The 26,119-nt window shown below is 51.6% G+C and overlaps 10 protein-coding genes across 10 annotated transcripts; 4 read left to right on the top strand and 6 right to left on the bottom strand.

The window, feature by feature from the left end:
- Positions 1 to 777: 777 nt before the first annotated feature.
- NECHADRAFT_37100 (uncharacterized protein) lies at positions 778 to 2,430 on the top strand (the record flags this gene model as incomplete). The annotated part of the gene is made up of 4 exons (XM_003042953.1): positions 778 to 1,023; positions 1,073 to 1,124; positions 1,179 to 1,439; positions 1,493 to 2,430. The coding sequence occupies 4 exons, from the start codon at positions 778 to 780 to the stop codon at positions 2,428 to 2,430; spliced, it is 1,497 nt and encodes a 498-aa protein (XP_003042999.1).
- A 204-nt stretch (positions 2,431 to 2,634) lies between these two features.
- NECHADRAFT_37234 (uncharacterized protein) lies at positions 2,635 to 4,062 on the bottom strand (the record flags this gene model as incomplete). The annotated part of the gene is made up of 1 exon (XM_003042856.1): positions 2,635 to 4,062. One exon carries the CDS (start codon positions 4,060 to 4,062, stop codon positions 2,635 to 2,637), a length of 1,428 nt encoding a protein of 475 aa, XP_003042902.1.
- An 863-nt stretch (positions 4,063 to 4,925) lies between these two features.
- On the bottom strand, positions 4,926 to 6,548 carry NECHADRAFT_78400 (uncharacterized protein; the record flags this gene model as incomplete). The annotated part of the gene is made up of 6 exons (XM_003042855.1): positions 4,926 to 4,999; positions 5,052 to 5,183; positions 5,232 to 5,294; positions 5,358 to 5,628; positions 5,675 to 5,913; positions 6,068 to 6,548. The coding sequence occupies 6 exons, from the start codon at positions 6,546 to 6,548 to the stop codon at positions 4,926 to 4,928; spliced, it is 1,260 nt and encodes a 419-aa protein (XP_003042901.1).
- Positions 6,549 to 7,254: 706 nt separating this feature from the next.
- On the top strand, positions 7,255 to 9,632 carry NECHADRAFT_59609 (uncharacterized protein; the record flags this gene model as incomplete). Its single annotated transcript, XM_003042952.1, has 4 exons — positions 7,255 to 7,373; positions 7,606 to 8,257; positions 8,307 to 8,819; positions 8,870 to 9,632. The coding sequence occupies 4 exons, from the start codon at positions 7,255 to 7,257 to the stop codon at positions 9,527 to 9,529; spliced, it is 1,944 nt and encodes a 647-aa protein (XP_003042998.1). The 3' UTR covers positions 9,530 to 9,632.
- A 97-nt stretch (positions 9,633 to 9,729) lies between these two features.
- Positions 9,730 to 10,667, bottom strand: NECHADRAFT_78398 (uncharacterized protein; the record flags this gene model as incomplete). The annotated part of the gene is made up of 2 exons (XM_003042854.1): positions 9,730 to 10,324; positions 10,378 to 10,667. 2 exons carry the CDS (start codon positions 10,665 to 10,667, stop codon positions 9,730 to 9,732), a joined length of 885 nt encoding a protein of 294 aa, XP_003042900.1.
- A 548-nt stretch (positions 10,668 to 11,215) lies between these two features.
- Positions 11,216 to 12,015, bottom strand: NECHADRAFT_92268 (uncharacterized protein; the record flags this gene model as incomplete). Its single annotated transcript, XM_003042853.1, has 3 exons — positions 11,216 to 11,381; positions 11,432 to 11,717; positions 11,757 to 12,015. 3 exons carry the CDS (start codon positions 12,013 to 12,015, stop codon positions 11,216 to 11,218), a joined length of 711 nt encoding a protein of 236 aa, XP_003042899.1.
- A 602-nt stretch (positions 12,016 to 12,617) lies between these two features.
- NECHADRAFT_92267 (uncharacterized protein) lies at positions 12,618 to 17,525 on the bottom strand (the record flags this gene model as incomplete). Its single annotated transcript, XM_003042852.1, has 4 exons — positions 12,618 to 14,422; positions 14,471 to 17,151; positions 17,221 to 17,306; positions 17,355 to 17,525. 4 exons carry the CDS (start codon positions 17,523 to 17,525, stop codon positions 12,618 to 12,620), a joined length of 4,743 nt encoding a protein of 1,580 aa, XP_003042898.1.
- A 1,645-nt stretch (positions 17,526 to 19,170) lies between these two features.
- On the top strand, positions 19,171 to 19,701 carry NECHADRAFT_78395 (uncharacterized protein; the record flags this gene model as incomplete). Its single annotated transcript, XM_003042951.1, has 1 exon — positions 19,171 to 19,701. One exon carries the CDS (start codon positions 19,171 to 19,173, stop codon positions 19,699 to 19,701), a length of 531 nt encoding a protein of 176 aa, XP_003042997.1.
- Positions 19,702 to 20,142: 441 nt separating this feature from the next.
- Positions 20,143 to 21,887, bottom strand: NECHADRAFT_37052 (uncharacterized protein; the record flags this gene model as incomplete). The annotated part of the gene is made up of 3 exons (XM_003042851.1): positions 20,143 to 21,064; positions 21,107 to 21,589; positions 21,649 to 21,887. 3 exons carry the CDS (start codon positions 21,885 to 21,887, stop codon positions 20,143 to 20,145), a joined length of 1,644 nt encoding a protein of 547 aa, XP_003042897.1.
- Positions 21,888 to 24,153: 2,266 nt separating this feature from the next.
- On the top strand, positions 24,154 to 25,647 carry NECHADRAFT_92265 (uncharacterized protein; the record flags this gene model as incomplete). Its single annotated transcript, XM_003042950.1, has 4 exons — positions 24,154 to 24,563; positions 24,667 to 24,771; positions 25,002 to 25,582; positions 25,631 to 25,647. 4 exons carry the CDS (start codon positions 24,154 to 24,156, stop codon positions 25,645 to 25,647), a joined length of 1,113 nt encoding a protein of 370 aa, XP_003042996.1.
- Positions 25,648 to 26,119: the final 472 nt, after the last annotated feature.

Raw genomic sequence — 26,119 nt, 5'->3', positions numbered from 1 at the left:
GCGTTGACCGGCACACCCGGCTCTGGCCAAGGCCGTCTCCAGACTCCTCGACTCACGCATGTTCTCGACTCCTGCCGCACACCATAACCTTATCCCAGCTGCATCCATGCCATGTCTGCAATCGCTCTTGCAGCTATCGCCGTTAGCGCCGCATTACCCCAGACCGCCAACCAAGATACCGGGCCGTCGCTGTGAGCATGCGTGCCGGTAGCGTGCCGGGTACCCCGCAACTCATAACAGACTTGAACCATGAGGGTTTGCCTTGAGTGACCATGGCGATCCTTCGTCACTTCCCCGCAAATCCTCTTGATCGAGGGAAAAAGAAAGGTGAGCGTAGGATGCATCTATACCATAATATCCATGCTGGCGTGATGAATTACTTGAGTATACAAACGAGCCGGAATCGAGGCTTGAACTTCTGGTGATTCCCAACAGCTACATCCAGTTTGCGCTTATCTCGAGACAGTTGGATAGACTCTTGGCAGAGCGGATCCTGCAAAACCCAGCTTATCTCCCGTCTTTGATAACTTATCCGGGATCTGGGGTTGAACCCGGCAAAGCTAACTGACTAGTATGTCACCCCTCATGATCCTGCGTAGCGGCTAACTTCTCCCGCTCGCCAAAACACCTCCCACACGGGGTACATAACCTGATCAACCACCTGGGCTTTCGAGAAGTCATCTTGCAGTCCGCACTGAAGCATCTTCTACCAGACTAGATCAACTTTGCCTCACACTCTCATCTTATTATTTTAGTTGTGGCGAGTCCTGCTCAGCGATGGAGCACTCTACATCCAAAGATCAGGGGCCCAAGGCTCATGATCGCGTTTCCAACTACAGCCTCAAGGAGACCAAGGTTGCCGCCAATGAGCTTTCCCTCGAAGACGCCGAGATTGTCGCAGCCCTCCAGAGTTATGTCCCTGGAACTTCAGAGGAAAAACGACTGGTCAGGAAGGCCGATATGGTCCTGCTTCCGCTTCTCTGGTGGATGTACATTCTTGCGTACCTCGACCGAGGAAACATTGTGTGTATCTCCCTTGGAGATCTGAGAACTCAACTGACATTATTTCAAGGCCAATGCCAATGCCGCAGGAATGAGTGAGGATCTAGGCCTCAGCGAGAACCGTAAGTCACACCCTTGGCCATCAATCACCAACACTAACCACCCCCTGCTTCCAGAATACTCTCTGCTCGTATCTCTCTTCTTCGTCGCCTATGTCCTATTCGAAGTACCCTCCAACATGCTCTTGATGAAGATCAAGCCTTCAATCTACCTGCCTACCATCTGCGTCGTCTGGGGCAGCGTGATTATCGGAATGTCCCAGAGCAAGAACCCATCCTCCTTCCTTGCCGGTCGTTTCTTCCTTGGCGCCATCGAGGCTGGTCTCTTTCCTGGTGCTCTTTTCCTCCTGACTTGCTGGTACACCAAGAAGGAAGTTGGTAAGCATTCAATGACATCTACAACAACGTGCAATTCGTGGCTGACCTGTCAGGTAAACGATTCTGCATCTTCTACACTTCCGGTTGTGTTGCGCCCGCCCTCGGCGGCATCATGGCTGGAGCCGTTATTTCGCGACTGGAGGGAGCCCGTGGAATCCCAGGCTGGCGATGGCTGCTCCTTATTGAAGGCGTCGTCACCGTTGCCTGCGGATTCGGTCTCTACTTTGTGCTTCCCGACTACCCCCGAAACTCCAAGATGTTGACTCCCGAACAACGACTTCTCGGTCACGTCCGTATCATGCACGACCAGAGCGCCTCTGTTCAACCCGAGGAGGATAACTTGACACCCTTCCAAGCCGTTGCGGCAACTCTCAAGGACGGCAGAACTTGGCTGTTCCTGGCTCTCTATACCTGCAACATCCTGGGCTTGACTATTTCTTACTTTATCCCCACCATGTTGAAGGGACTCGGCTACACCAGTGTCACCGCCCAATGGATGACGGTCCCCATCTGGGCCTGCGGTGCTGTTTTCCAGCTATTCTGGTCCTGGACTTCAGACAAGACTCAAGATCGGAGATGGCACATCACTGGTCTGCTTTCCATTTCGGCTCTGTCGTGCCTGATTGCCATTGTCGTCAGGAACAACACTGTCAAGTACGTGATGATGTGCTTCCTCATTGGTGGCATGTTCACAACCGTGCCACTGATTCTCAACTGGACGAGCGAGGTCATGGCCAGGCCAGAGCGAAAGCGTTCCATCGCCATTGCCTTTGTCAACTCTTTCGGACACACCAGCTACATCTACGGAAGCTACTTGTGGCCTGCCTCGGAAGGTCCCCGCAACCTCAAGGGATTCGCAGCCTCCAATGCTGTTCTCGGTACTGCCGCCATCCTTGCCGCGGTCTTGCCCATCATTTTCAAGTACATGCCCAACAAGGACGAGGAGCCTGTCCAGCGAAGGGACCAGGAGACGGCGGAACGAGAAGACTGAGACGTATAATAGAGGACTATTATGTATTCATATGGCAGTGAATAGCAGGTTGTGTAATTGGTATGAGTGGTAGAAGCATCAACTCGACGACCGCTCTCGCGTTAGGTATTCATCTCTCCACGAGAAGCGGGGTTTCTCTGTTACTACAAGTACAAAATGAATCCAAACTTCCCACAAGTCCACACGAATCCCTGTGAGCTAGACTCAGGTACTCAACTGTCTCGCCACTTCATCGACTTGTCGGATGATGCCCGTCATTTCATCACGGCTCAACAACGGACTAATCGAGCATATCCTCAAAACTACCCTCCCTCGTAGCTTTGTTGTCAATATCCCAGCAATATTTCCCTCGACCAGATTTCTCGAAATTGCCGTGTTTAGATCATTCAGTTCCTCTTCCGTCTTGCCAGGTGGTGCATATCGCAACGTTACTATCGCCATGCTCGCAGCATTTGTAACCTCCCAATTCTTCAACCTTTCCACCTCTTCCTGAGCAATCTCCGCCAGGCGGAACCCATGGTCAATCAAATGTCCGAGTCTTTCTACTCCAAGCACACGCAACGTGAACCAGAGTTTCAAAGCTCGCGACGGCCGCGTCAACTCCATGCCAAAGTTCCAAAAGTTAGGAATCTCCTCGTCATCGAGCGCGTCGCGGAGGTAGTCGCCGTCATTAGTAAAGACTTTGACCAGATTGATCTTGTTTCTGACAAGAATCAGACTGCAGCTGTACGTCTGGAAGAGCCACTTGTGCGCATCCCAGGAGATACTGTCTGCAAGGCCGAGGCCGCTGACCACCGAGCTCCGTGTTGCGGCGAGTGAGGCAGATGCGCCATAGGCACCGTCGACGTGAAGCCATACGCCTTCTTCGTCTCGAATTTGTGCAAGACCCGCTAGATCGTCAACACTCCCCGTATTGGTCGTGCCCGATGTTCCGATTATGACAAACGGGATGAGCCCTGCCTTGCGGTCGGTTTGAATGGCCTCCTTTAGGGTTACAGTCTGTATCTGAAAGGAGGCATTCGACGGAATGACACGAATCTGATCTCGCTTGATGCCAATAATTCTCAGCGCCTTGGCAACAGAATGATGCGTCTGATCAGACACATACGCAACACCCAGCCCCTCCTGCCCAGAAGGCAGAATACAGTCCCTCGCCAAAACCATAGCAGTCATATTAGCCATGGACCCCCCAGAAACAAAAACCCCGCCCGCAGTGTCAGGCAGTCCCACGCGTCCCGCCAGCCACTGCAGCAGCGTCTGCTCAACAACAGCAACTCCCGAGCCCTGCAGTTTGGACCCCGCAAAAGAGTTGAAAGCGCTCGAAAGGCAATCGCCTATCCAAGACAGCGGCGAGACGGGATTGGGGATGAAGCCGAAGAAGCGAGGGTTATTCATGCGGAGGCGAAAGTCGGAGATTGTAAAGGCATCTTGGATGGCTTGGTCTATGTCGTTGGGTTGGCCGGGAGTGCTGAGTTCTTTGAGGAGAGGGAGGTCTGCTGGTTGGGCAACCCGGAGGAGGGGATCATTGCCAACTTGTTGTGTGGACTCGAGAAGTTTGTCAAAGACGGCTTTGAAGGAGGCACTGATGACTGCTATGTCTGCACTCTGGTCCAACGCATCAAGAGAGGTCATTGTGATAACTCTGCCAGCGTGTCGAAACTTTGTTCAGAGTGCCTGGAAGGTTCATGTTATAGTTGAGGTTGACTCAAGGTTCATGGACAATAGTCCCGCTTATTGCCGACAGAGCCCGGAAATGCATCCAGTGAGTACCGTGGTGGAGCAACCTTCATGTCAAAAATGTCAAAGTTGACTCCAAAATGTCAAGCCAAGGGCGCGAGGCTCTATATTTGGGCGTCTTGGTAATATTATCTCCATATTTTGTAAGTCTTCAGTTGCCTTTCTAATTTGGACAACTAGCGAACGAGCGAGCTAGGATTAATTGTAATTATTTACGAGACAGCCTATCAGCTGTTGATTCCCACTGCAAGGGTACACTAAACAAGGTTAAGAAGTGAGTCAATCGCAACTGCGTTTACAGGTAGCTCACGATATTCCTCCTTGTAAAGAAATAAGTTTCCTCCAGGTCAGCGGTAGCAGAGTCAGCAACATGACAAGAGATCGTCCTTTGTCCAAGGTCAACTATAAATCAGCGTTCCTCTCAACGTAAGTCACACATTGAGTGCTACTTTGCTCACCAGTCAATACTCTGTGCTGTTCAACAACGACCCAAATAATTTGAAGATTACTCCTCTAATTGTCTATTCTACTTAAAACACTTTTGTGTATGCAAAGTCTATGTGCAAACATTATATGCTGTTCTTTAATCCCGTTTTTCTCCACTGCCTTCTATTTGATGCAGATTCGTTTCGTGATTCGTATCAAACCTGTATAGGTCAAGCAGACTCTTCGTTGCCACATCCTGTTTCGATCATCTCGCACACCCTCCATGCTAAATGACAGGCTTGGTGGTGAGTCATCAAGCCTTTTGCTTCTATCTATTGCTTCCATGTTCTGCTGAACCTGGAAATCAGCACAACAAGCGTGCCGCTGATCATGGTCGCAAAAGTAGCTGCATCGGATTAGCACGTGCTCTGGATCTTTATCAATGATGGAATACTTACTGATTGTGAAAGCCCACCCAACGCCAAGGCCGTTGATCAAGGGCACGACGCCGCCAACACTTCCCGCGGCAAAGCTGTACTGAACAACATACTTACCCGTGATGACCGCCGTCCTGTATACCGGTCGGACTTCTATGACAGTATTAGCTCAATACCTTAGGTTGCTTGGTTCTGGCTTACCAGCTGCATATGTGTTCAGCCCGCTGAACGACGCCATGAGTCCTGTTCCTTGAATGAAGGAACCTACAATCGGCAACGCCATGCTTCCGATGCGTTTCTGTACACTCCAGCCATATAATAGTGTACCTAAAGGCAGTACGAAAAGAATGAAAGGCAGACTGGCGTTGAGTCTGTCCTCTGGTAGTCGCTGCCCATTCCTCTTTCGAATGTATCTCCTGACAACAATGTCGGACACCTTGCCACCAAGTGTGCTGCCAACCAAAAAGCCGGCGCCAGGAGCGAGGTAGAAAAGACCACTTTCAAGAGGAGAGTTCAGGTTAAATCGAGGGTTGACGACACGACGAACCGAACTTAACAGGCCATATTGATTAAACGCCAGCAAGCCACAGGCAATGTTCTACCAGATGTCAGAAACGTCTTATCACTGAGGGGATACAACATACGGCCAATAGCACCTTGGGGTATTTGAACTGTCGAAACACGATCATAGGGTTGAACGTCCGAATCATGTCCCCTCTTGTCTTGGGACGAATAGCCTCGGCAGTCTTGGGGTTCCCGACCTCGCTTGCCCGAGGGATGAAGAAAAAGGTGAGGACCAAGCCGAAGCATGACATGCCGGCCTCGACGCCATATATGACTCTCCAGCTGGTGAATGTAGCAATTATACTACCGATCAGTGGGGCTGCAGATCGTTAGGTGTGATGTCGCGTGACCCATAGCGTAACTCACCGATGGTGTTTGCACTAACGCAGCTGCCAAGAAAGAAGCCCACGGCCGTCCCACGAACAGTCTACAGGGGTATTAATATTGAAGAATGATAGAATATTGAAGGAGACTTGCCGGCTCAAAAATGTCTGCCAGAATGGTCTGTCCGGCGACAAGAAAGAACGGTCCTGTGGTGCCTCCAAGAATCCAGAGAGAACCGAACCCTGCAATGTTGGGAGCCACAGCACATCCAATTGAGCATAGGCACAGGACAAGGTTGGCAACAAGATATGTTGACCGTCTACCAATGATTGTGCTAATTGGAAGCCAGATCAAGCCGGACAAGGCCTGAGCGACGAAAACACCAGCATTGACTGTGTTGATCGTGGTCACGCCAATGTCCAAATCTGAAGCAACCTCGGGTGTAGCAGGCATAATCGCAGTACTCCAAAATGTCATTGGAAGGGGCATCCAGCAGACGACAAAGAGGATGACCCATTTTCTCCAAGAAGGGATCTCAGCCACATCATCGTCAATGGCACCGACAGGAGGCAGAGGCGTCACTGATGGTTGGGCACCAGTCAATCCCCCTGACTTGGGTTCACTCGCCATCTTGGCAGAAATTCAGGGGACAAACAAAATGTATTGAAACAGGAACTCGAACCAGGAAATCAACACCTCGGCAATAGCATCTGTCAACGAACGAACGACTTCCGGTGGGCATTACAATGAGGCTCAAAAATGTGCAGAGAAGCCGAGGACCAGAGAGTACAAATACCACCTCGAAATCATGAATACCCAAGCGAAGGAATTTTCGTGTTGCATCAGCAGGCATCACGATAAGTGGGCCTTTCATGACTCTATCTTGCGGTGTCGGACTTGGTTAAAATCCCTGGCAAATCATGAGTTTGACAAAGACCTCGGCATCGAGAGTCGAGATGCCGATTTAAAGGGTCAAGTAGCCGGCATGTCCTCGGCAGAGGGCGAGTTTTGCCGGTCCGGTCGGAATTTGGCTTAGTCATTCCGGCGAGGGGAAACATTCTGCCGCGGATATTCGGCGTCACATTCCGGTTCCAGAGATCTTCGCAGTCACACGACATCACGGCTGCGACCAGATCGACTAGACGCATGTCCAATCGGGAAGAAACCGGATCCCCAGATTTGTTAAGATCAAGCGTTTGCCGCTACCGACGATCCCCAGGTTTCCCACCTCGTGCGGCGACTTGAACATCTTTCCGCCTCCTTTTGCGGTTGAAGCCTGAAGACCCCATCAGTCCACTCACTCGAAACGAAAGACGGCTAAACGCAAGTAGCCGACATGACCTCGAACGATGAGAGTCCCCGTGAGTCCGAGGGGGAGGGTAAAGATGATATCGACTCTCTTAATCCGGCCAGCAGCATCTCTGGCAAGCGCCAGCGCAAGACCAAATCAACGGCGTAAGAGTGAGACATTTCGTGCGCCCGTGAACCCCCTTGCTGATTCATACCCAAACAGTTGCCGTCGGTGCCACGCCCGAAAGGTAAAATGCTCGGGGGGACAGCCGTGCGAGAACTGCCGACAGGCAAGCAAGGGTGCAGAGTGTTCTTATCCCCGGAAAAACCGGTTGGTAAAGGTCAGCCAACAGTAAGTTGATTCATGGCCTGACATGTTTCGTCTCTGACGTGGTAGATATATCGATGACCTTGTCGCCGAAAATCAGCGGCTCCGTAATAGTCGGGATACGGACACCAAAGTTCGGCCTGAACTCGGCGCACCGGAGGCTCCAATTGCCCCTACCAATGGCCAAGCTGAACCTACCTCGACCCTTCAAGGGACCCTGTTGGAGGAACGTCCCTGGTTCTTTGACATGAACGTTCTTCACACACCGGTATTGATCGGTGAAGCATCAGATGCCGCCTTTGCCACGCGTTTCCGTCAAGCCATCTCAGAGCCTGGACACAGCCATATTCCCAGAGTCAATTACGCACCGGATGATAGACTACTTACCCTCTCTGATGCCGACTGTCCCTGGCCTATTCCTTCTCGAGCACGATTGTTGGTCAATGTCGCCCTCAAGTATGTCAGTCGCTGCTATCATATCGTTCGCAAAAGTCAGATCCTTGAAGGGCTTGAGCAGACGATCCAAAACCCACATTCCACCGATTCACTTCTAAAGAGTAAACTATGGGCCCTGCTTGCCATTGGGGAGATGTACTCGACAAGGACGGCGGCAAAAGAAAAGAACTTTCCGGGAATGTGCTATTTTGCTCGGGCGACTCGTGTGCTCCGGATCATCAGTGAACGGCCGAGGATTGATGCTATCGAGATCAGGTTGCTTCTGGTAGGTTGCTCGACATGTACCTTCACTAACATAGGCTAACCGTGTCAAGTCCTTTTACTCTCTTGCACTCAACCGTCGGTACACGGCATACGCTCTGGCCGGTTCTTCAGTTCGCCTTTCTGTAGTCATGGGACTACACCTTAACGTCCCCGAATCTCAACTAAGGGATGCTGCTGCCAGAGAACACAGGAATCGAGTGTGGTGGACTGCATACAGCTTCGATCGCATGTGGGCATCAAGGCTTGGTCATCCAGTTGCGATACAAGACAACGACATAGAAGTTGACTTCCCTTCGGACCCGGTTTTGGATACACCATCAGACGACTTTGCAGACTCGGCATACTTTATCGCAAGTATTCGATTGGCTCGCCTCGCCTGGCGGGTCATCAACTCGATTTATACGCGAAGGCCTCAGCAAAAGACTTTATCTCAGAGAGTGCAGGAAGCTCTGAGAGATCTGCGCACCTTTGTGGAAGAGTTGCCACCTCATCTACACATTGAGTCGACGGACGGCCCTGAACCAAGTCCCAAGCCTCTCTCCCTACACCTTTACTTCAACCAGGTAAGGATGCGTTCCTCCAGTTCGGGTTACTTTCTTCTTACAATCAACAGGTCGCCATCACTTCCACTCGACCTATTCTTCTCCACGTCCTAAGAACTCACGTCGCCGCTTGGGAGACGCAGCCAAGGACAGAACCCCAAATTCCTGCCTCTGCTGTCACCCTGTCGGAGGCTTGTGTGAGGTGTGCACGACACTCGTGCCGTCTACTAATTGAGTGCTGGATTGATGGATCCTTTGCTACGTTTGACTACTTTTATACCCAATATCTCTTTGCTGCCGCTACTGTTCTGGCTATTTCGAGCCTCCTTGACGGCAAAGAGTGTCGAAGCGACAAAGAACAGTTCGAGTCGGCCGCTCAGTTCCTGGCTCAGCTGAAAGAGAACGGCAACTTTGCTGCCGAGGAGTTCTGTCGACATTTAGATGCCATGAAAATTTGCATGGCGGCAGTCCAGTCACGCAGAGGAGACTTTACTATACCGGATGCCAACCTCATACAACTAGATGGTATCGACGTTAGTCAAGCACTCACGGCAGCCAATCCCACAGCAGGCATGGCATTGTCGGAGCCTTCACTACAGGAGCTCCTGTCTCAGCCGGTTCTAGATTTGCAGTTCATCGATGCATCGATGTATCATGATAATGCACAGGGACTGTACTGGCCAGACATCAGCCCCGAGAGTTGGACGACCAACGCGTGGACACCGAATTAATACGTTTTCAACCAAAAGTCGATTTTTTGTTTAGGAGGTAGTTTGTTCTTTTTAACGCAGACATGTTGAGATGATTGAATTCCAACTCTGTGCGTCTTTTTTGGTTCCAGTCTGCCCCTGATATTCTTGATCATAGGTTTATATCGCCACATAAAGAATGCTTCTCTATTTCGACCCAGCACGCACAGCCTCTGATAATATCAAGACAACTCGTGTCTAGAACCGTTGTTCCCCTCCAGCTCTGGTATAGACCTTTCTTCTGCGCCAAGTTCATGCCTACCCCCTGTTCCTAAAGTACCAGCAAGCTCCGGCAGCATCCCATCAGCTCCGCCCAGCTCTGGGATGGTGGACTTTCCTCCTTGCTGCAACTCGTGAACCGACCCTCTCCCCTGCGATGACCTCGTCGCCGTCGCCAATTCTGCAGGCTGTGTTGGCGTCTCCAGCTCTGCAAGTCCATCTTTCGGAGGGTTTTTATCAGGTGATACATGACTCTTTTGTGTTCCACGCCGCCCCCTTCTACGAAACAAAAAGAACATAAACCCAGAGAGTATGGCTACAACTGCTGCAGACCCGAGGGCTATACCCACAATTGCACCAGTGGGCAGGCCTGTGGGATGAGGATGTGACGTCGAACTAGAGCTCGAAGTGGAAGTGGCGCTGCTGGATGTTGACCTCGAGGTTTCAAAGGCAGTGAGGTCAGACTTGGCCCATCTGATCTGGAATGCCGGGACTGTGATGGTGTCGTTACCAGAGACGGAGCTCGCGTAGATAAGGTAGTCGGAGCACGAGTATGAGCTACATGCACGGTGAGACCGCTATCGTTAATAAAAAAAAGGAACATCACAGACCTAGGAACGCATATGGCCGCCGTCTCAGTCGGACGGACTGTCCCACCATACGCCGAATCCGTTACTTTACATCCTGAGGTGTATCCACGAGGACAGATGCCAGGGGAGTAGAAGCCAAGGCTCTCCCAGATAGTCCAATCGTCAGGTGGATAGCAGGAAGAGTCGAGAGTGGTGTGATTATCGTCGACTAATGGCACAGGCGATGGACAGCCGCCAGGTATAGTCCATATTGTTGTCAGGGGCTCGATCAAGCTGCTTTTTCTGTCAGGATTTCCGAACTCGCCAGCCATGTTGAGCAAGGTTTAGGCGAGTATGAGAAACAATGAAGACAGGGAACGACGACGGTTTTTAAGGAAGGCGGCTGCATTGCAACAGCCCTTTGGTGTCATCGAGATGGGTTTAGTCTCCCAAACTGGTTGTCAAGAAGCTACTGGCGTGATAGGCTGGTGCACAACTAAACAACGCCACGAGACTTTTAGAATCAATAGTGGCGGCAACGAGGCTCAATCATTGCCGAAGAGCCGATTGATCGGGTGTGAAGACACGAAGGGTTGGTCAGCAACTCATAAATGGACGAATCCTGACCGGAATAAGTCCAGATCGACCTTTTGGGGCTCAAGGCGATTCGTAACCGACGAAGTGGCTGATGATGGAAGCTGATTTGGCTATCCAGGTGTGCGCTTGGTCAGCTCATTTACTCATACTCTTGCACTCTGAAGATCAGCCGCAGTACAGAAGCAAAGTGGCATGGCTGCAAGAATAGACGGTAGTGAGTGTGAAGCGTTGGTTGATGCTTTCCGGGCGTGCCATTGCTTATTTATCATCATACTTATATCGACTACTCTTCAAACTTGACATATCCTTTGCCCTTGACAAAAGAAGCCAGCCATGGACCCTGCGTCTTGGACTCGGCGAGCTCGGTATAAAACTCTCCATGGGCTTTCCCATCAATGGCCGCCAACACTGGCGAACCATCTTCATTTCGCTGGTCCGCATAGTAGAACCTATTCGTATCAATGTCCGACCAGTGTCACTCAAATATAGAATATCTTACTTGTAACCTTGAGGGCTATATGTCTTGGCAGCAAATGAGATCATGTGCGAGGACGCTGCTTTGCCAACGCCGAGACTCAGAAATGGAGGGAATGGTTGGAGGTTGGCCTTGTTTCCGGTGTAGATGAATGTCCGGGACGTAGAATCGGGAAGCTTGGCAAAACTTGATGTCGCCAACTGAAGCAGTTGAAGGACACTCGTTGTGTTGATGGCCAGGTCCGCTGCAAGATCAGCCACTGGTAGCTGGATTGGGTCGGCATTGTCGGGAGCCATGGTGCTGGCATATGCTACATATCCGTCAGTCTTCGTCCCTGAAGTTGAGATACCTGACTCGCCATTATGAACAACGACGCTAGGGGTTCCAAGCTCGTCAACGGTGCGTTGATAGGCTGCCTCGACTGAAGCGGCATCCGCAAGATCTCCCCTGATATGCAGGAAATCTCTTTCTTCAAACACCGGTGTCAAAGCACCGCGGGAGACGATGGCCACCTTGTACCCCTTTCGAGAAAAGGAATCCGCGACGCCATAGCCAGTGTTGGCACCGGCACCAAAGATGAGAATAACAGGGTGATTTGGGGCGGACATGTTGACTGATTGCAGAATAATGTGTTAAGTAAGGTTTCAAGATGCCATCAGATGGGATATTTATATGCATCTACGGTTACATCGACCGGCTGACATGATTAATAATGCCTCGAGAGAGCAAGCGCACAGATTGACCCGCCATTCGGGTTCCAAGTGATGCTGTTGGGCAGTCGGTTCTGATGTTGGCATAGAACCGCTAAGTCCGTCACGTGCAGAAGAGTATTAATTAAACGCGTCCGTCGTAAGTATTGCCAGACTTTTCATGAGTTCAAGTGATGAGCATGGTCAATGAATGCCTTGAGCTACCCAGACTCAAGTTGAGCGACACCTGGAGCCCCTGTCGGAGAAAACGTGCGTATATTAAGTGACGTGACTAAAGTGATCGTCCATATTCACTTATACGGGGAATCTAGAATGCTTCTAGTACTATCGTTTTTCCGCGGTCTCAACTGTTGGTGGTGATTGCTTTTCCCCTAAGTGGTCCAACGAAACAAGAACGAGTTCAGCTACAGAGCATGGCTTCTGTGGAAGAGGAGGTTAAAGAGAGAAGAGAATACAAATTATTAATGCCATCATACAGATCAAAAAACACCATCCATCCCTCAAGACTTTCTCTTCTGCAACAGTCCCTTGAACGGGTTCTTGCCCCTGAACCTCAACCACGTCGCCACATACACGATCGCATAGTTAAAGACAATGAATCCACAAAAGATTCCAAAGTCCCGCCAGATATTCCTATAGTAGACGCTGAACCCAGCACCGAATTCATCTCCAGTCGCGTATTGACAAAATTCGCAGAGTCCCCCTTCACCTGTCTGCACGTAACCGCCCGCCTGCTGGATGTATTGCCTCGCGTACTCCTCACATGATTGACCAGATGGTGCTCTGAAGCGTGCAAACTCGCCTGACTTGCACTTGACGGGCTGGTCGTGAATAGCAGCAGCGAGGAAGGCTTCGAGGAGGTAGTGGAAGGGCGTAAGCCAGTACATCCACTCTCGCCAGAAAGTTGGCAATCCAGCAGGAGGAACAACGACTCCACAGAAGGACACAACAAAGAGGAAGAAGATGGGGACCAGCAGAGAAGCAAGAAGCTCATTCGGGGCGAAAGCGGCAATGGCCTGTCCAAAGCTGACATAGTACAGCTCAAACAGTATCACCAGCAAAAACGCAAAACCCGAAGTGAAGCTTGAAGCTTGCCAGCCAAAGACTCCCCACCACCAGCAGTTGAAGTAAATCCCTCCCGCGACGATGCGGTACGGGATTTCGACTACAACAGCGGCAGTGGTCCACGCGAACCAGCTGTATATCTTGGCATTGTTCTCGCGCCACTGGAAGATCTGTCGTGACTTGAGAAACACGGGTTGAAGCTGCTGGATGAGAGGCGGGCTGATGGTGAGGGTCATGAAGATGGAGAACAACCTATTCTGGTAGTCGACGGACGCGAAGCCAATCTTGTAAAAGGTAAAGCAGTTAAACAGGCCGGTAAGGATGTGCAGCATAAAGTTGCCAAAGATGTACTCTGGGGATCTCCAAAAGGCGATGAAAGAGCGGCGGACGACAGCCCATGTTTGGGTCGAGAGAGGCATGGCGTACTCGCGGTCGTCCTTGAGGCTGTGGGATGGTTCGACATTGCGACGATGCTCAATCATTTCTTCGATTTCGCGAGCTCGTTTTTCGCGTTCAGATGAGTTGGTCCATACATCACCCCAATCTTGGCCGTTGTAATCAGGATCTCCGGCGCCGATGGAGTCGAGCATGTACTCGGCGGGATTGGCATCAGGTGGACACTTGGAAGCTCCGTTGGACTCAAAGTAGTTGATGAGATTCTGGCTGTCGCTGCCCAAGGGACCATGATACGCGACGCGGCCACCAGCTTTGAGAAGCAGGAGGTCGTCAAAGTGCTCAAACAATACGGCAGAAGGTTGGTGGATGGTGCAGAGGACGGCTTGGCCTGCGTCGGCAAGCTTCCGAAGGAAACGGACAATGTTGAACGCTGCGCCAGAGTCAAGACCAGATGTAGGTTCATCGAGGAACATGAGAAGCTCAGGCTTGGAAGCCAACTCGACACCAATTGTCAATCGCTTTCGCTGTTCGGCATTGAGACCTTGTCCAACAATACCAATGGTAGCACCAGCGATAGGACGCATCTCGAGCAGGTCAATGATGGTCTCACAATACTCCATCTTTTCCTTTTTCGAAACCTCCTTGGGCTGTCGAAGGAGAGCGGAGAACTGCAAGGCTTCACGGACAGTCGAGGTTGGCTCGTGAATGTCCATCTGCTCTGCGAAACCGGTCGCTCGCTGGAACGACTTGGGAAGAGGCCGACCGTCGACGAGAAAGTCGCCTGTGATTGTTCCAAAGTTGAGTCGTTGAGCCAGAGCATTGAGAAGAGTCGTCTTTCCGGCGCCTGTAATCTGTCAGTTATTGTAGCGGTACTCGCGATGCAGCGACTTACCAGAAGCACCCATAAGGGCAGTCAACTTTCCAGGACGAACATAGCCCTGGACGTCCTGAAGCAGCTTCCTGTGTCCCTTGTCATATGGAATCGTGTAGTTGATGTTCTGAAACGTAAACACAGTCTCATTCTTGCCAACTTCCTTAGTGAGCTGCTGATCCGTCTTTGTCCTCTCAGCAGTCACACCCTCCGCAAGAGAAACAACGCGACCAGCTTCTTCATCATTCTTCTCATTCTTGGTACGACCGCCAGTGTCAATTGACTCTTCAACGGCCTTGGGAACTTGGCCTCTCTTGAAGACGGTGATGGCGCCGCCTCCGACGTTGGGTTTCATGAGTTCCATGCCGAGAGCTGTGAGGAAGACGAAGAAGAGGAAGAAGGCCCACAGGAAGCCAAAGTTGCGCCATAAATGAGCTCGAGTGTAGCTGAACGACTGCTGGATATAGTCTGATCCCCCGACAGAAGAAGCTCCAGGAGTTGAGCCCGGCAGGGTGCAACCTTGGTACTGCGACTGAGCGTTGGGGCCTTGCGGGACTAGGTACGGCGGAGAGCATTCAAGGCTAAGGCCGGTAAATTCGTTGGCCATCAGGCACTCAAATCCGTATTGAATCCAATTGATCCATCTCAGCCAACCGAACCAAGGACGCATCGAGTCAGGAGGGATCAGATAGCCTGTATACACAATGACAATCTGTACGCTCAAACCCGTGAACCGAGTCGCGATGTCAAGACTCTTGCACCACGCCGAGATGGCCCGGAAGAAAGCATACGTCACCATCGTGACGAGCCATAGGATCAGCGTCGCAATAAAGAACTGCGACGCCGTACGGGCCAAGTTGGACATGAAGTAGATGATGATGTTGAACAGGAAAACTTGGATAAACACCATGGGAATGTCGACCACGGTCTGCGCTATAGCAAATGCGGATGGCCGATAGAAGGAGAAGGACTTGTGCTTGAGAAGAATTGGCTTGGACTCGAACGCAGCGGTTTGTTCGGCAAGAGCAAGAAGGGCATTGAACAATAACAGGAAGAAAAGTGTACCACCGCGAGGAAACGCGCCCGCGGCTGTCTCGGGGAGGTTGTAGAAAAGACTTCCCACAATGAGACCTTGGAAGAGAAGACCGCCCCATTTACCAAACAGCGAGGCTCTATCGCCTGTCATGACGAGGAACTGTCGGTGCGTACAGGCGAGTACCTGTTTGTGGAAGGGAATCTCGTAGTTCTTCTTCTTGGTCCGTTCCGACTCATGTCTGCGACGTTCCTCGGCTCGATGGCCAAGCTCGGACTCGAAATCGTCAATATCCTCAAGATTCTTTTGGTACGCGTCGCTTCGACGGTAAGCTTCGGCGAATTCGTCTGCGGTGCGTGGGATGCGATCTTCCCAGCCGCTTCGCACACTGCGCTCATGCTCGTCCGTGACAGAGGTCAAAAAGTCGGCTGTGGTCCATCGCTCAGGGCACTCGAACCCAAGATCCAAAAAGTACTTCTTCGCATTGTCCGAGGGTCCAAAGTATAGGCACTTGCCATGGTCGATGAGCAAGACCTTGTCGACGAGGTCATATAGAGTCTCGCCAGCTTGGTAGAGAGACACGGCGGTCGAAGTGTCGGCCATGTTCGTCATGGCGCGGATCGACTTGACGTATTCAACAGCTGTGCTCGCATCGAGACCTTTGCTGGAGTTGTCCCATCCTTGGACTGAGGCTCTGGTGATCATGGCCTCGGCGATGCTGACTCGCTTCCTCTCCCCGCCAGACACACCACGGATGAACTCATTGCCAACCTTTGTTCCAAGGGTATGTTCAATCCAAAACAGCTTCGTGACAACTCGCAGAAACTCGCGGACGTAATCCGCACGGCTCTCACCCTCGAGTCGATCCTCCTTTCCAGGCGTACGCGTCTGCAGCGCAAACTGAAGAGTCCTCTTGACCGACAAGGTAGCGTAATGCAAATCGTCTTCCGGGTTGTAAATAATCTCTCCCCGAAAGTCCTTGGCCATAGTCCCCGCATCAGTACCTCCATACGTAACCTCCCCCTCAACAGCCTCAAAGCCAGCCCTCTGGTTACAAAACGCCTTGAGAAACGTGCTACAACCAGCCCCGGGTCTGCCCAGCACGAGGAGCAACTCCCCTGGACGCACACACCCATCAAAGTCACTAATCAGATCTCTCACAGGCGGCTTGGCAAGCGCCGCCTTTGGACCTTGAGTGAACAGCTTCGAAAGTGTCCGAGGGAGTCCGAGGAAAAGGTCACCCACGGTGGGCTGGAGGCTTGCGCCGAGGCCGACTCCGCGGACGGTGAGACGGCGAAAGATGACTCCGCTGTGGCGCGTCTTTTCGCCCTCGCTCTGCTTCTGCCGGGCTTGGCCAAAGATGCGCGACATTAGACGGTTGAGTTCTTCGTGTTCTTCTTGTTCCTCCTCGGGTGTGCTCGCAGACGTCTTGCGACGGGATAGAACGCGGAAGAGGTCATCTTCGGTGCGGATTGTCCTCTTTCTCTCGAGGTTGGGTCGTTCTTTTTCTGGATCGTTTGACTGGGACTTGATGGGCGAAAAGATTGGTTCGTCGGGGGAGGATGGGGCGTCGGTTGGTGAAGGTTCGCCAGCAACTGCAGTCTCTTTGCGTTTCTCGTCGGTTGAGACCCCGCGTGGTAGGATGGTACTGGAAGACGAGTTCTCATCTCTCGACATGCCAACAGCCGCAGCCGAGTCTGAGACATGGACATCTTTTCGCACAGCCTGCTTCTGTGACTCCTCCTGCTCGTGCGTGTGCCATGTTTTCTCATCTTGGCCCCCCTCAATCACATCGTAGTACTGGTGCACATTCGGCGTCTGTGGCTGCTGTCGTGTACCCAAGTATCCACCGGCCGAAGCCCCGATGGCCACCGGTTCCCCCCAGCCGGAGGTGGCCGGGCCATGACGCCCCGAGATGCCGGCTTCGAGTCTGTGTGCCGTATCACCAGTCGGGGTCAACTGGTCAATCGAGTTGACACTGGGCGTGACGGGGAAACCGCCCGGAATATCCTCATCCCGAGGAGTAGGTCTCTCGTCAGCCATTGCGATTAAAGTCTGAAGTGTCGTGGAACATGGACATTTTGGTAGTAGCTAACCAACACAACATTTTTATCTCGACGCTGTGGATGCCCTGTGAGGCGTCTATGACGACACCAACAAACAAAGTCGGACTTCGGACTTTTGAGTAAACGCGACCAACTGCGAACAAACGTCTTATCTCGTGCCGGGCTGACGCGGAAGCAGCCATGATGGGAACGGCTTCGATCGTAGTGCGCGGGTGGTTTCGTCATAGACTTTTAAGCTTACTCGAGGTTTGCGTTGGCTACCCTAGAGTTGGCAGAAATCTACTTCAATTCTGTGTCAATTGACTGGGGACACGTATGCTACTCATTTGATGAGTGTTAATTAAAGAGGGCCCATGATTCAAAGTAATTACACAATGACGCAGTGTAACTACATGTTTGCAGTCAAAAACTCCTCTCGTTCATGTCGGATACTGTGCATATCCCCAGTCTCACCAACACTCGAACCATCTCACGAGTCAGACTATGGCGATATTATCTCGTTGTACGGGTCATACAAGGGAATAAAACCACGTTCTAGAAATAATTTCACGATCAAAGGACCCTGAAAATCCACACTGAACCGAGAATTGGCATCGACCAAACCCAGGCTCGATCGCGATCTCACCACACCATCATCTACCGGACAGCGGTGTTTGTCATTAATTCCGTCCGCGTGCAACTGCCGACCGTAAGCAATGTAAGAGCCGTGTTACTCATCACGCCGCACAAAGACAGCGGTGACACCTTGTGGTATGGCGTACACTTGACTTTCTCATCCTCGCATCTCTGGGAAACATGACCAAACACAAGCCTCTGAAACCCCTGGGTTCAGCTGCTTCTCCAACGCCATTCTGCACCATTCCGGAAACCTGGAAGGTAACCCTTTGCTGGCCAACCACGTTGAGGATGCCGACACGCCCTCGCATGCTTGACCCTATCCGGATCAAGAGGCCTGCATATTTGGGGGTGAATGCCGCTGCAGGTAGCCAACCCTCTTCTACTCTTTTCTGAGGAGACAACAATGTGAGTGACAACAACGGGCTCGCTGCTGGCTGCCGTTTCCGGGCGCATGGTGGCTTCGGCCTTCAACGGTGCCGAGCAGATCATTTCTGTCTCCCCCTCGCCAGTGAGACATCATCTCTCGCAGGTAGACTATTGACTCAAGGCGTGACTCGCTAATCTCTGCAATCTGGCTCTATTGGCAAGGTTTACGTGATTAACTCGAGACAACCAAATATAGAGCCTGGCAACCCCCTCACCCTCACCCCTAGCAACCCACCACCACGCAAACCGTCTCGCGTCTCGCGTTACACGTCTCGCTCAAGTCGACAACGATGCATACACTTAACGCATCGGAACTTACTCCACTCGTAGGCATAGGTTATTTACGGGGCCCAAGACATGATGCGTCTCTGCCGTGGCCTCTATGGATGGGTAATTCCGTCGGCATACATTGCAGTTGATTGCTTCTGCAGCGTGGCGAGAGCCTGCTGATCAAGCAGGGCGCACAAGACGAGAGCCTGATGGGAAGGCAACCGAGTATATCAACGCGTCTTCCCTGCCTGTGAATCTTGGGAGAGGGGAAACGAACGCACGTTCAAAGTGATTTCACCCGAACAAACATGTGCCAGAATCCCACGCGTCAACAAGACGACTCGATCCGCGACAGCTTCAACCCGACGCACCAATACCCACGAAACTCTCAACAGCGAGACCCAACTCAAACAATGCCTTCCGCAGACCAGCAGCATCATCTCAACCTCGACGGCCTTCAAACCCTCTCCATCTCAGCGCCAGACGTCCCGAGCCCTCCCTACGAGCACCGCACCACCATGACGATCCAGCAAGACGAGCAGCAACCCCCGGCAACCCACTGGCCGCAGGACATCTGGCTTCACAGCCCCTCGTACCGCGTGCTGTACCAGCCTGTCCTCGTGGTCCCCCACCAGCAGCAGCCGCAACCGCCGCCGCCCAACGAGTCTCCCTTGCAGCGGCCAGCACCATCCACCAATGTGCCAGATGCGCCACTGCACGATCCGTCACAATGCCGCAACGGAGACGACCCGCGGCCCGAGGGGAACCCCGCCGACGGGTGTGGCCGCTATCAGCCCAACGGGCATGCTCATTCTGAATCAAAGAGTGACGGGCGTTGAGACATTGTGAAGGGCATGCATGGAGGAGGGGGAAGAAGAAAAAAACACGACCAGCCAGTCTTTTACACTCGTTTAAGCCACCGGCTTTTTTATTTTTACGATTGTACTAATGGGAATATGCCTTGTTTTATTTGCACTTTCACCGCACACACAAAACAAGAAGAAAAAAAAAGGGAAACGAGGGATTTTGGTCTGCCTGTCAGAAACGAGGCTTTGGGTAGGCATGTATGTCAGAAATCAGGTCTCTGATGTCGGAGCGACAAGGCATTCTACATCAGAGACAGGCGAAACACGAGGCCTCAGGTACCAAAAACAAGGCTTTTTGGTACCTAACAAAACAATATCTATCTTTGGAGAAAAAAGTTTGACACTGTATTAGCATTAGTTAGCGGTCATGATTGATGATGAAAACAAAAGATGGCTTCGCATCTCACTCAATGATCAGCATTCAAACCTCCACTCAACGTCGTCCCAACCACTCCTACGAGTAATCTTCCCACCAAGTCCTTTACCGTGCTTCTCTGGTCTTACCGTCCCGCTTGCAAGCTGTCCTCCCAGCATCTTCATCTCTCCAAACCTCATACCCAAAGGCTCAACATCGAACCCAAGCACCAAAACAGCCATGAAGCCCAAAATCTCTGCAAATGCAAAGTTCCTCCCGGGACATAGATGTCTCCCCCCGCCAAACGGGAAATAAGCCGCCTTTCGCCTCCGCTCCGTCTCGGCGTCGCCAGCCTTCTGGAGGAACCGCTCTGCGACGAACTCGTCAAAGTCTTTGCCCCAGGCGCTCCGGTCGTGGTGCGTCACGCCCGCGGGGAGCTGGAGGTCTACGCCCTTCTTGAGGAGGTAGGATTGGCCGTCGGCGCCCGTGATGGTCATGTCTTGCATGATGCGCCGCATGCTGACCGAGTGGTTCGAGAGGCGCATCGTCTCGCGGTAGCAGCTGATGAGGAGAGGGAGTCTTGCGTCGAACGAGGCAATATCGAAGGTTGCGGTGCGTTTTCCTTCACTGTTGGATACTACTGCTGCAGCTTCAACTTCTTTCCTTAGGCGGTTCACTAGTTCAGGCCTCTCAAAGATAAAGAGAAGCATCCAGTAAAACGTAGGCACGGCATTGAGAGTCGCGACATTCGGTAGGATCACCTCGAGCTGTCCCACCTCATTACCGGTGAAGCCATGCTTTCGTAGGGCGCCTGCACGATTCTTGACAAGTTGAGACGTGGTCGGGTCGTTGATGTCATGCTCTTCTGTGTAGTATTTGCCCATCAGAGCCTGCAGCATTGACCGTGCCCGATATGCCTTAGGCATCGTGATGGATGGGAAGAGAGACAGCAGAAAATAAGGGACAGATTCCTCAAACAGCCTTTCTTGTCAGTAATTGAAGTCCCAACAAGCAATCACTTACCATAATTCATCAACCAAATGTGGCTGAGGCCCAAACGGATCGTGATCTCCATACAGAGCCTTGGTCGTGGCCAGAGTCATGACATCTCGACACCAAAGATACAAATTCTCCACCCTCAAACCCCCATCCACAAGCTCCTCCCTCCCCGAGTTGACCTCATCAACACGCACTGTGCCGAAACTAATCGGATCCATCTTGGCAGAGATGCTAGCCAAGAAGTGGACATTCATCTTGTGCAGCATGGGCGCCTGAAAGCTCGAGTGGATGGCATCGCCAAAGTCGTTGAAGACGTTCGGGCCTCGAACCTTGGCAAACGTCTCCTTGCTCAGGCTAAACGTCTTTTGCGCAAAGTCAATCACAAACGGCTCAAACGAGGCGATCCTCGACCGCAGCGCCGTCTGCACGAGGTGAGGATCGTAGATGGTGTACATCTTGCCATTCAGCATGGGAAGCGTGGCGATGGGCTTTGTAGGGTTGGCATTGCTTTTCTGAGGCGTCAGCAGCATCCAGAGCAGCAGCGATACAGAAAGTGCAGGACGCACTGGATGATCCTGTGATAGTCCGATTGGTGCCGTATGATGCCGATGATGTGGCCTACGAGGGGGATGGTGGGTTTCACTACAGGAGGCTCGCGGGGGTCCAATCGCGGCGTGAGGAGCAGAGACAGCGCGAGGGCGCCCGCCAAGAGCGCCGTGATCCAGACTGCTGCGGTGCTGTAGTTGCCATCGACGAGATCGGCGACGAGGCCCTGCAGGATGGAGTCTTGTTTGAGGACGCCCATGGTCTAGAGGTGTGGGATAAGGAGAAGCATGATTGTTTGGTAAAAAGAAAAATGCAGGCTGAGAGTTGCTTTTGAAGCTTGAGTATCGCGATGCAACGCCCGCTGCAGCTTGTTAGCGTGGGCGCGAAAGAGGAGGGACTCTAACTGGACTCGGGATGGGACGATCGAGAAAGTGCGAGTTGGCCAATCAGATGAGGATTATTTCGAAATTCAGGGCTGCGCCGTACGGAGTAGCGTACGGAGTAGGGCTTGTAGGGCTGCTTGATTCCGAGAGAGGTCGGGAGCTGACGTGAGATGGGTGTTTTGACAACAAACAATTGCTTCACAGGGGTGTCATAGACTTCGTGATCTTGCAAGGTGCACAGAACGATAGACAAGATCTCTTAGTAACCATTGCAAGATCTAACGAACCCAAGAGCATCCTCAACTCAAAGATGCCCATGCCAAGAGGAGACCTCGAGGAATGGGGTTAGGGGGGCGGGTAACACTGGATCGAAAGCATGAAATGCGGGTCACGGTAGGATAATGACCAGGAACATGGTCCCTTTCCTTGCCTCTGCGGGCTCCTCACCAACAGGTTCGGTTCGGACACTGCCGAGTACAGATGAAAGAGATGGGCAAAGCTTATAGCGACGTCCATTCATACCGAGGACATCTTGGTGAGGTGGCAGAAGACAAGGTAAATATGTCCAAATCTGAATGATGGTGACCAGTTCAACACAAGGACGACACCCTCCGATAATCTCTACCGCAAGGGCGGATAAAAGTTGATAGATCTCGGCTTAAGTGTCAGTCATCAATGGGTTTAATCATACTCGCAATCGTCATTGTCCATGATATTGAAATCTAACATCCCCATCCAAAGCTCCAGGGTAAGGAAGCTGATCGTCTACTGGGAGTCAATTGCATTGCTCAGTGCGGAGTAATGCACACTCAAAAAACTCCCAAAGTCGAGATTGAGGGAATTTGCACACTAGGGAGGAAGATTGAAGAAAAAGGCTGCAGACGCATGTTTCCAACCTACTCATCACGATAGTATCTTAGAGTAGCCACGCTGCGCCAGTACCCAAATTGGTGGCGGGTGCTGAGGAGGCATGTTTGGGCCAAGTACACGGACAATATATTTTCCGGACGCGATAATTGAGGGAACTTCTGAGATTGACACACTTCCCTCAAACTGGAACAAATGGAAGCTCCCGCAATTGCTTAGGGACGCCAAAGGAATTACTCCGACAATGTTTACAGCCGATCTTCCTTCCCCGAACGATGCGATACGATGCGGAATATGTAGAAGCGGGCCTGCCTGGCGTGGGTTATGTAGAGGCACAAATTGAACGCGTCTCGCGTTGTCAATTGGCAAATGCTTGAGATTGAGGCTCTCTTATTTTGTCTTGTGTTGGACTAGCCGTTCAACGCATCGATACCGGCGACCTCGCGGGACTGTGGGGAGCCAGTCTCTCGATGCCACTTGCATCCTTGGCCGGGTGGAGCGTTAAAGCAGCAGGTACTCGTTGAGGATGGGCCCAGCTGGCCTGGTGTCACGATGCCGACTCTGGAGGTGGGGGATATCTTTGCCCAAGGCCGTGGCTCATGTCCAACAAGTATCGCTATCTCGGCGAGACAAGAGTCATACCTTGAGGCGTTGTCTGCCATGTTGGCGTCGCGAGTAGTCAAGATGTTGGAGTGGACAGATTGAAGGTTTCGATATCATCACCGACACACCTTTTCCAGCTGTAGCAATTCCTTCGCAAGTAACCAAAGGTACCCCAGAAGCCGGAGGTACTCGTACGCCAATTGGTAGCAAGCCTTGGTGTCAGGCCGCTCAAAAAGGCAAACCAGACCTGAAAGTGGGGCCGTGTCGGCCGGCCGCGGTCGCCGTCCGACGGACGATCCTCCGATGACCATAAAATACGGCACATATTTTAATCTGACAATCTTTTCTAAGAACTTGACAAGGTGGAACTAGACTACACATGTAAAGACTATCATTGAAGACTCTTGAATCATACTCGAGTAGGATCCGGGCCGCATGCACCTCGAGATCCGCCAAGTGAACTTTGGTTCTCGTAGTGCCGACATGCAAAGCGGTCTCTCAAATAACATTGCAAAGGTACCTACCTACCCGTGCCTAAACTTTGACAAAATGCCTTCAGTGAGTCATCAAGGCTTTGGTTTATAAATTTCCCGTTTTCCCCATGCTCCTTTGCTCTTTGCCTTGAGATCTTGACAACACCCATTATCAGTTTGAAGTCAAAACGTCGACACGATGTCGGGTTGGTCTTCATTACCTCTCGAGGTGCGCGACATCATCTTGAAGTTCCTAACACATGATAACAAGATCGCGCCCTATGCCACAGTCTCAAAAGAATGGCAGAGTGTCATAGAAAAGAAGAACTTTGGCCGCCTGAAACTTCATCAATCATGCCTCGACTCACTTGAGCGACTCTCGGAGCAACAGCAAGGATTCGTCAAGCACATTTGGCTTAATATCGAGCTGAAAACATACACTTGCCGAGCTTGCTGGAAGATGGAGTCGCTTACATCGATCTATGCCAATCAAAGAATCCTGGCAGAAGCAATCGCGAGGTTGTTCTTCATCTTGGCCAGCTGGAAGCAGAACAGAGGGGGCTTGACACTGGAGCTTAACGCATACTCACCAAGCGACTCAGAACATTGGTTCAGGGGGTGCTACTTTGGAGCTCAGGGTGAAGATGAGCTCAACACCCTCGAATCCGAGGGTCTCCTGCAAAGTGGCCTGCTTGCGACTGCGATGCATCAGCCACACCATGGATATCGGCACGGCACACCCTGTGATGATGCCTTACGACGGCCATTTGGACCAACTACTCTCAAGTTTCAAAAAGAGCTCCCTTTGGTTGAAGCTGTTACAAAGTTCCTTCTTCGCCGACAGTGTCGTCGTCAGTTGTCTCCTTGGACCTTATCATACCTTTGGGGAAAACTTCCCCAGCGAGGAGAGGTTATCTATGAGCCGTGGCAGTTATCTGAAAGGGTCTCTCAAGACGCATGGGACTCTGGTAAAAAACCCATCTAGATTCATCAAGTTACATGACTAACCATCTGAATTATAGGCTATGAAAAAATAATTTGTTATAGACTTTCGAAGAGCGTCAAGAAGGTCAAAATATTCGAAGACTTTAACGAAAATTACCTCGAGTTATTCCAGCATTCTCGAGGGAGAAATTCGTTCCTCAACCCAGACCGAGTCCGGGTCACACAACCCAAGACAGGCGCTGCATATGCGCAAAAAAGCCTTCAACTTGAGGACTTTTCAGTTGCTTTTCTTATTGACGCCTGCCACTTCTTTGACGCTTGCCAGCCGCATTGGAGATGGCCTCACCTGCGTTCGCTGGCGTTGACCTCCCGGCTGATGGACAAGAACAATCCGCTCTCTATCAGAAGGATACTAGAGGCTGCAGCGCAATCTGCACTTGGCATGCCAGAGCTTGAGACCTTGACTTTATGGAATGGAGCAAAAGGAGAGGCATGCGCATTCACCTGGTGTCGACAAGATGCTTCGATATCCTGGCGTGGGACATGGGATTTCAAGCTGCACCCTTCGGTGATTAAGCATTGGGAGAAGGTGGCTTATAAATATGCTCGTCACGAGTTCGCAGTAAACGAAGAGCTATTGACGCAAGAAATTCGCTCTCATGGGGATGCGATTCAATACCTGGGTTTGCGATCCGTGGTTGACGATGTGTCCTTGCGGCAAATACGTCGAGAGAATAATCGCGGCTAGTCTGGCCTTGATGACGCAAAGGGTGGCTGCTTGGTGGGCAGAGGGAATGGGCAGGGTCAGTGGGTGTGGTGGAAATCAATACTCAGAAATGCATGCTACTCCTTAAACATGTTTGTCCATCTACTTCCCAGAGTATCCAAACACGAGTTCTCCAAAAGTGGCCAGAATTGACCAACAACCGAAGATGTAAAAGCTGTCTTCTCCAACCGGGATTATGGATCCAATCCGCCAATCCAAGACTCGACCATTATCCTCGAATGGTGGATGAGACAGGGACCTCATTAACTACCTTCAAGGTACCTTGGTTAGTGATCAAGATTATCAATGCCGAGAATGACGATGTTGGGACAGGAACGAAGGCTAATGCGATGGCATAGACGTCGCTGGATATTCAGAAGGATTTCGTTTCGACTTGAGGCTTCGCTTGGAAAGGGTGACGGCTGGGTCATGGAAAGAGTGGCCTCCTTGGTAG

This window comes from Fusarium vanettenii, assembly GCF_000151355.1.
Source record: "Fusarium vanettenii 77-13-4 chromosome 3 genomic scaffold NECHAsca_31_chr3_5_0, whole genome shotgun sequence".
Taxonomy (NCBI): Eukaryota; Fungi; Ascomycota; class Sordariomycetes; order Hypocreales; family Nectriaceae; genus Fusarium; species Fusarium vanettenii.
The sequence above is the reverse complement of the archived record's forward strand: the minus strand, read 5'-3'. Positions and strand labels throughout refer to the sequence as shown.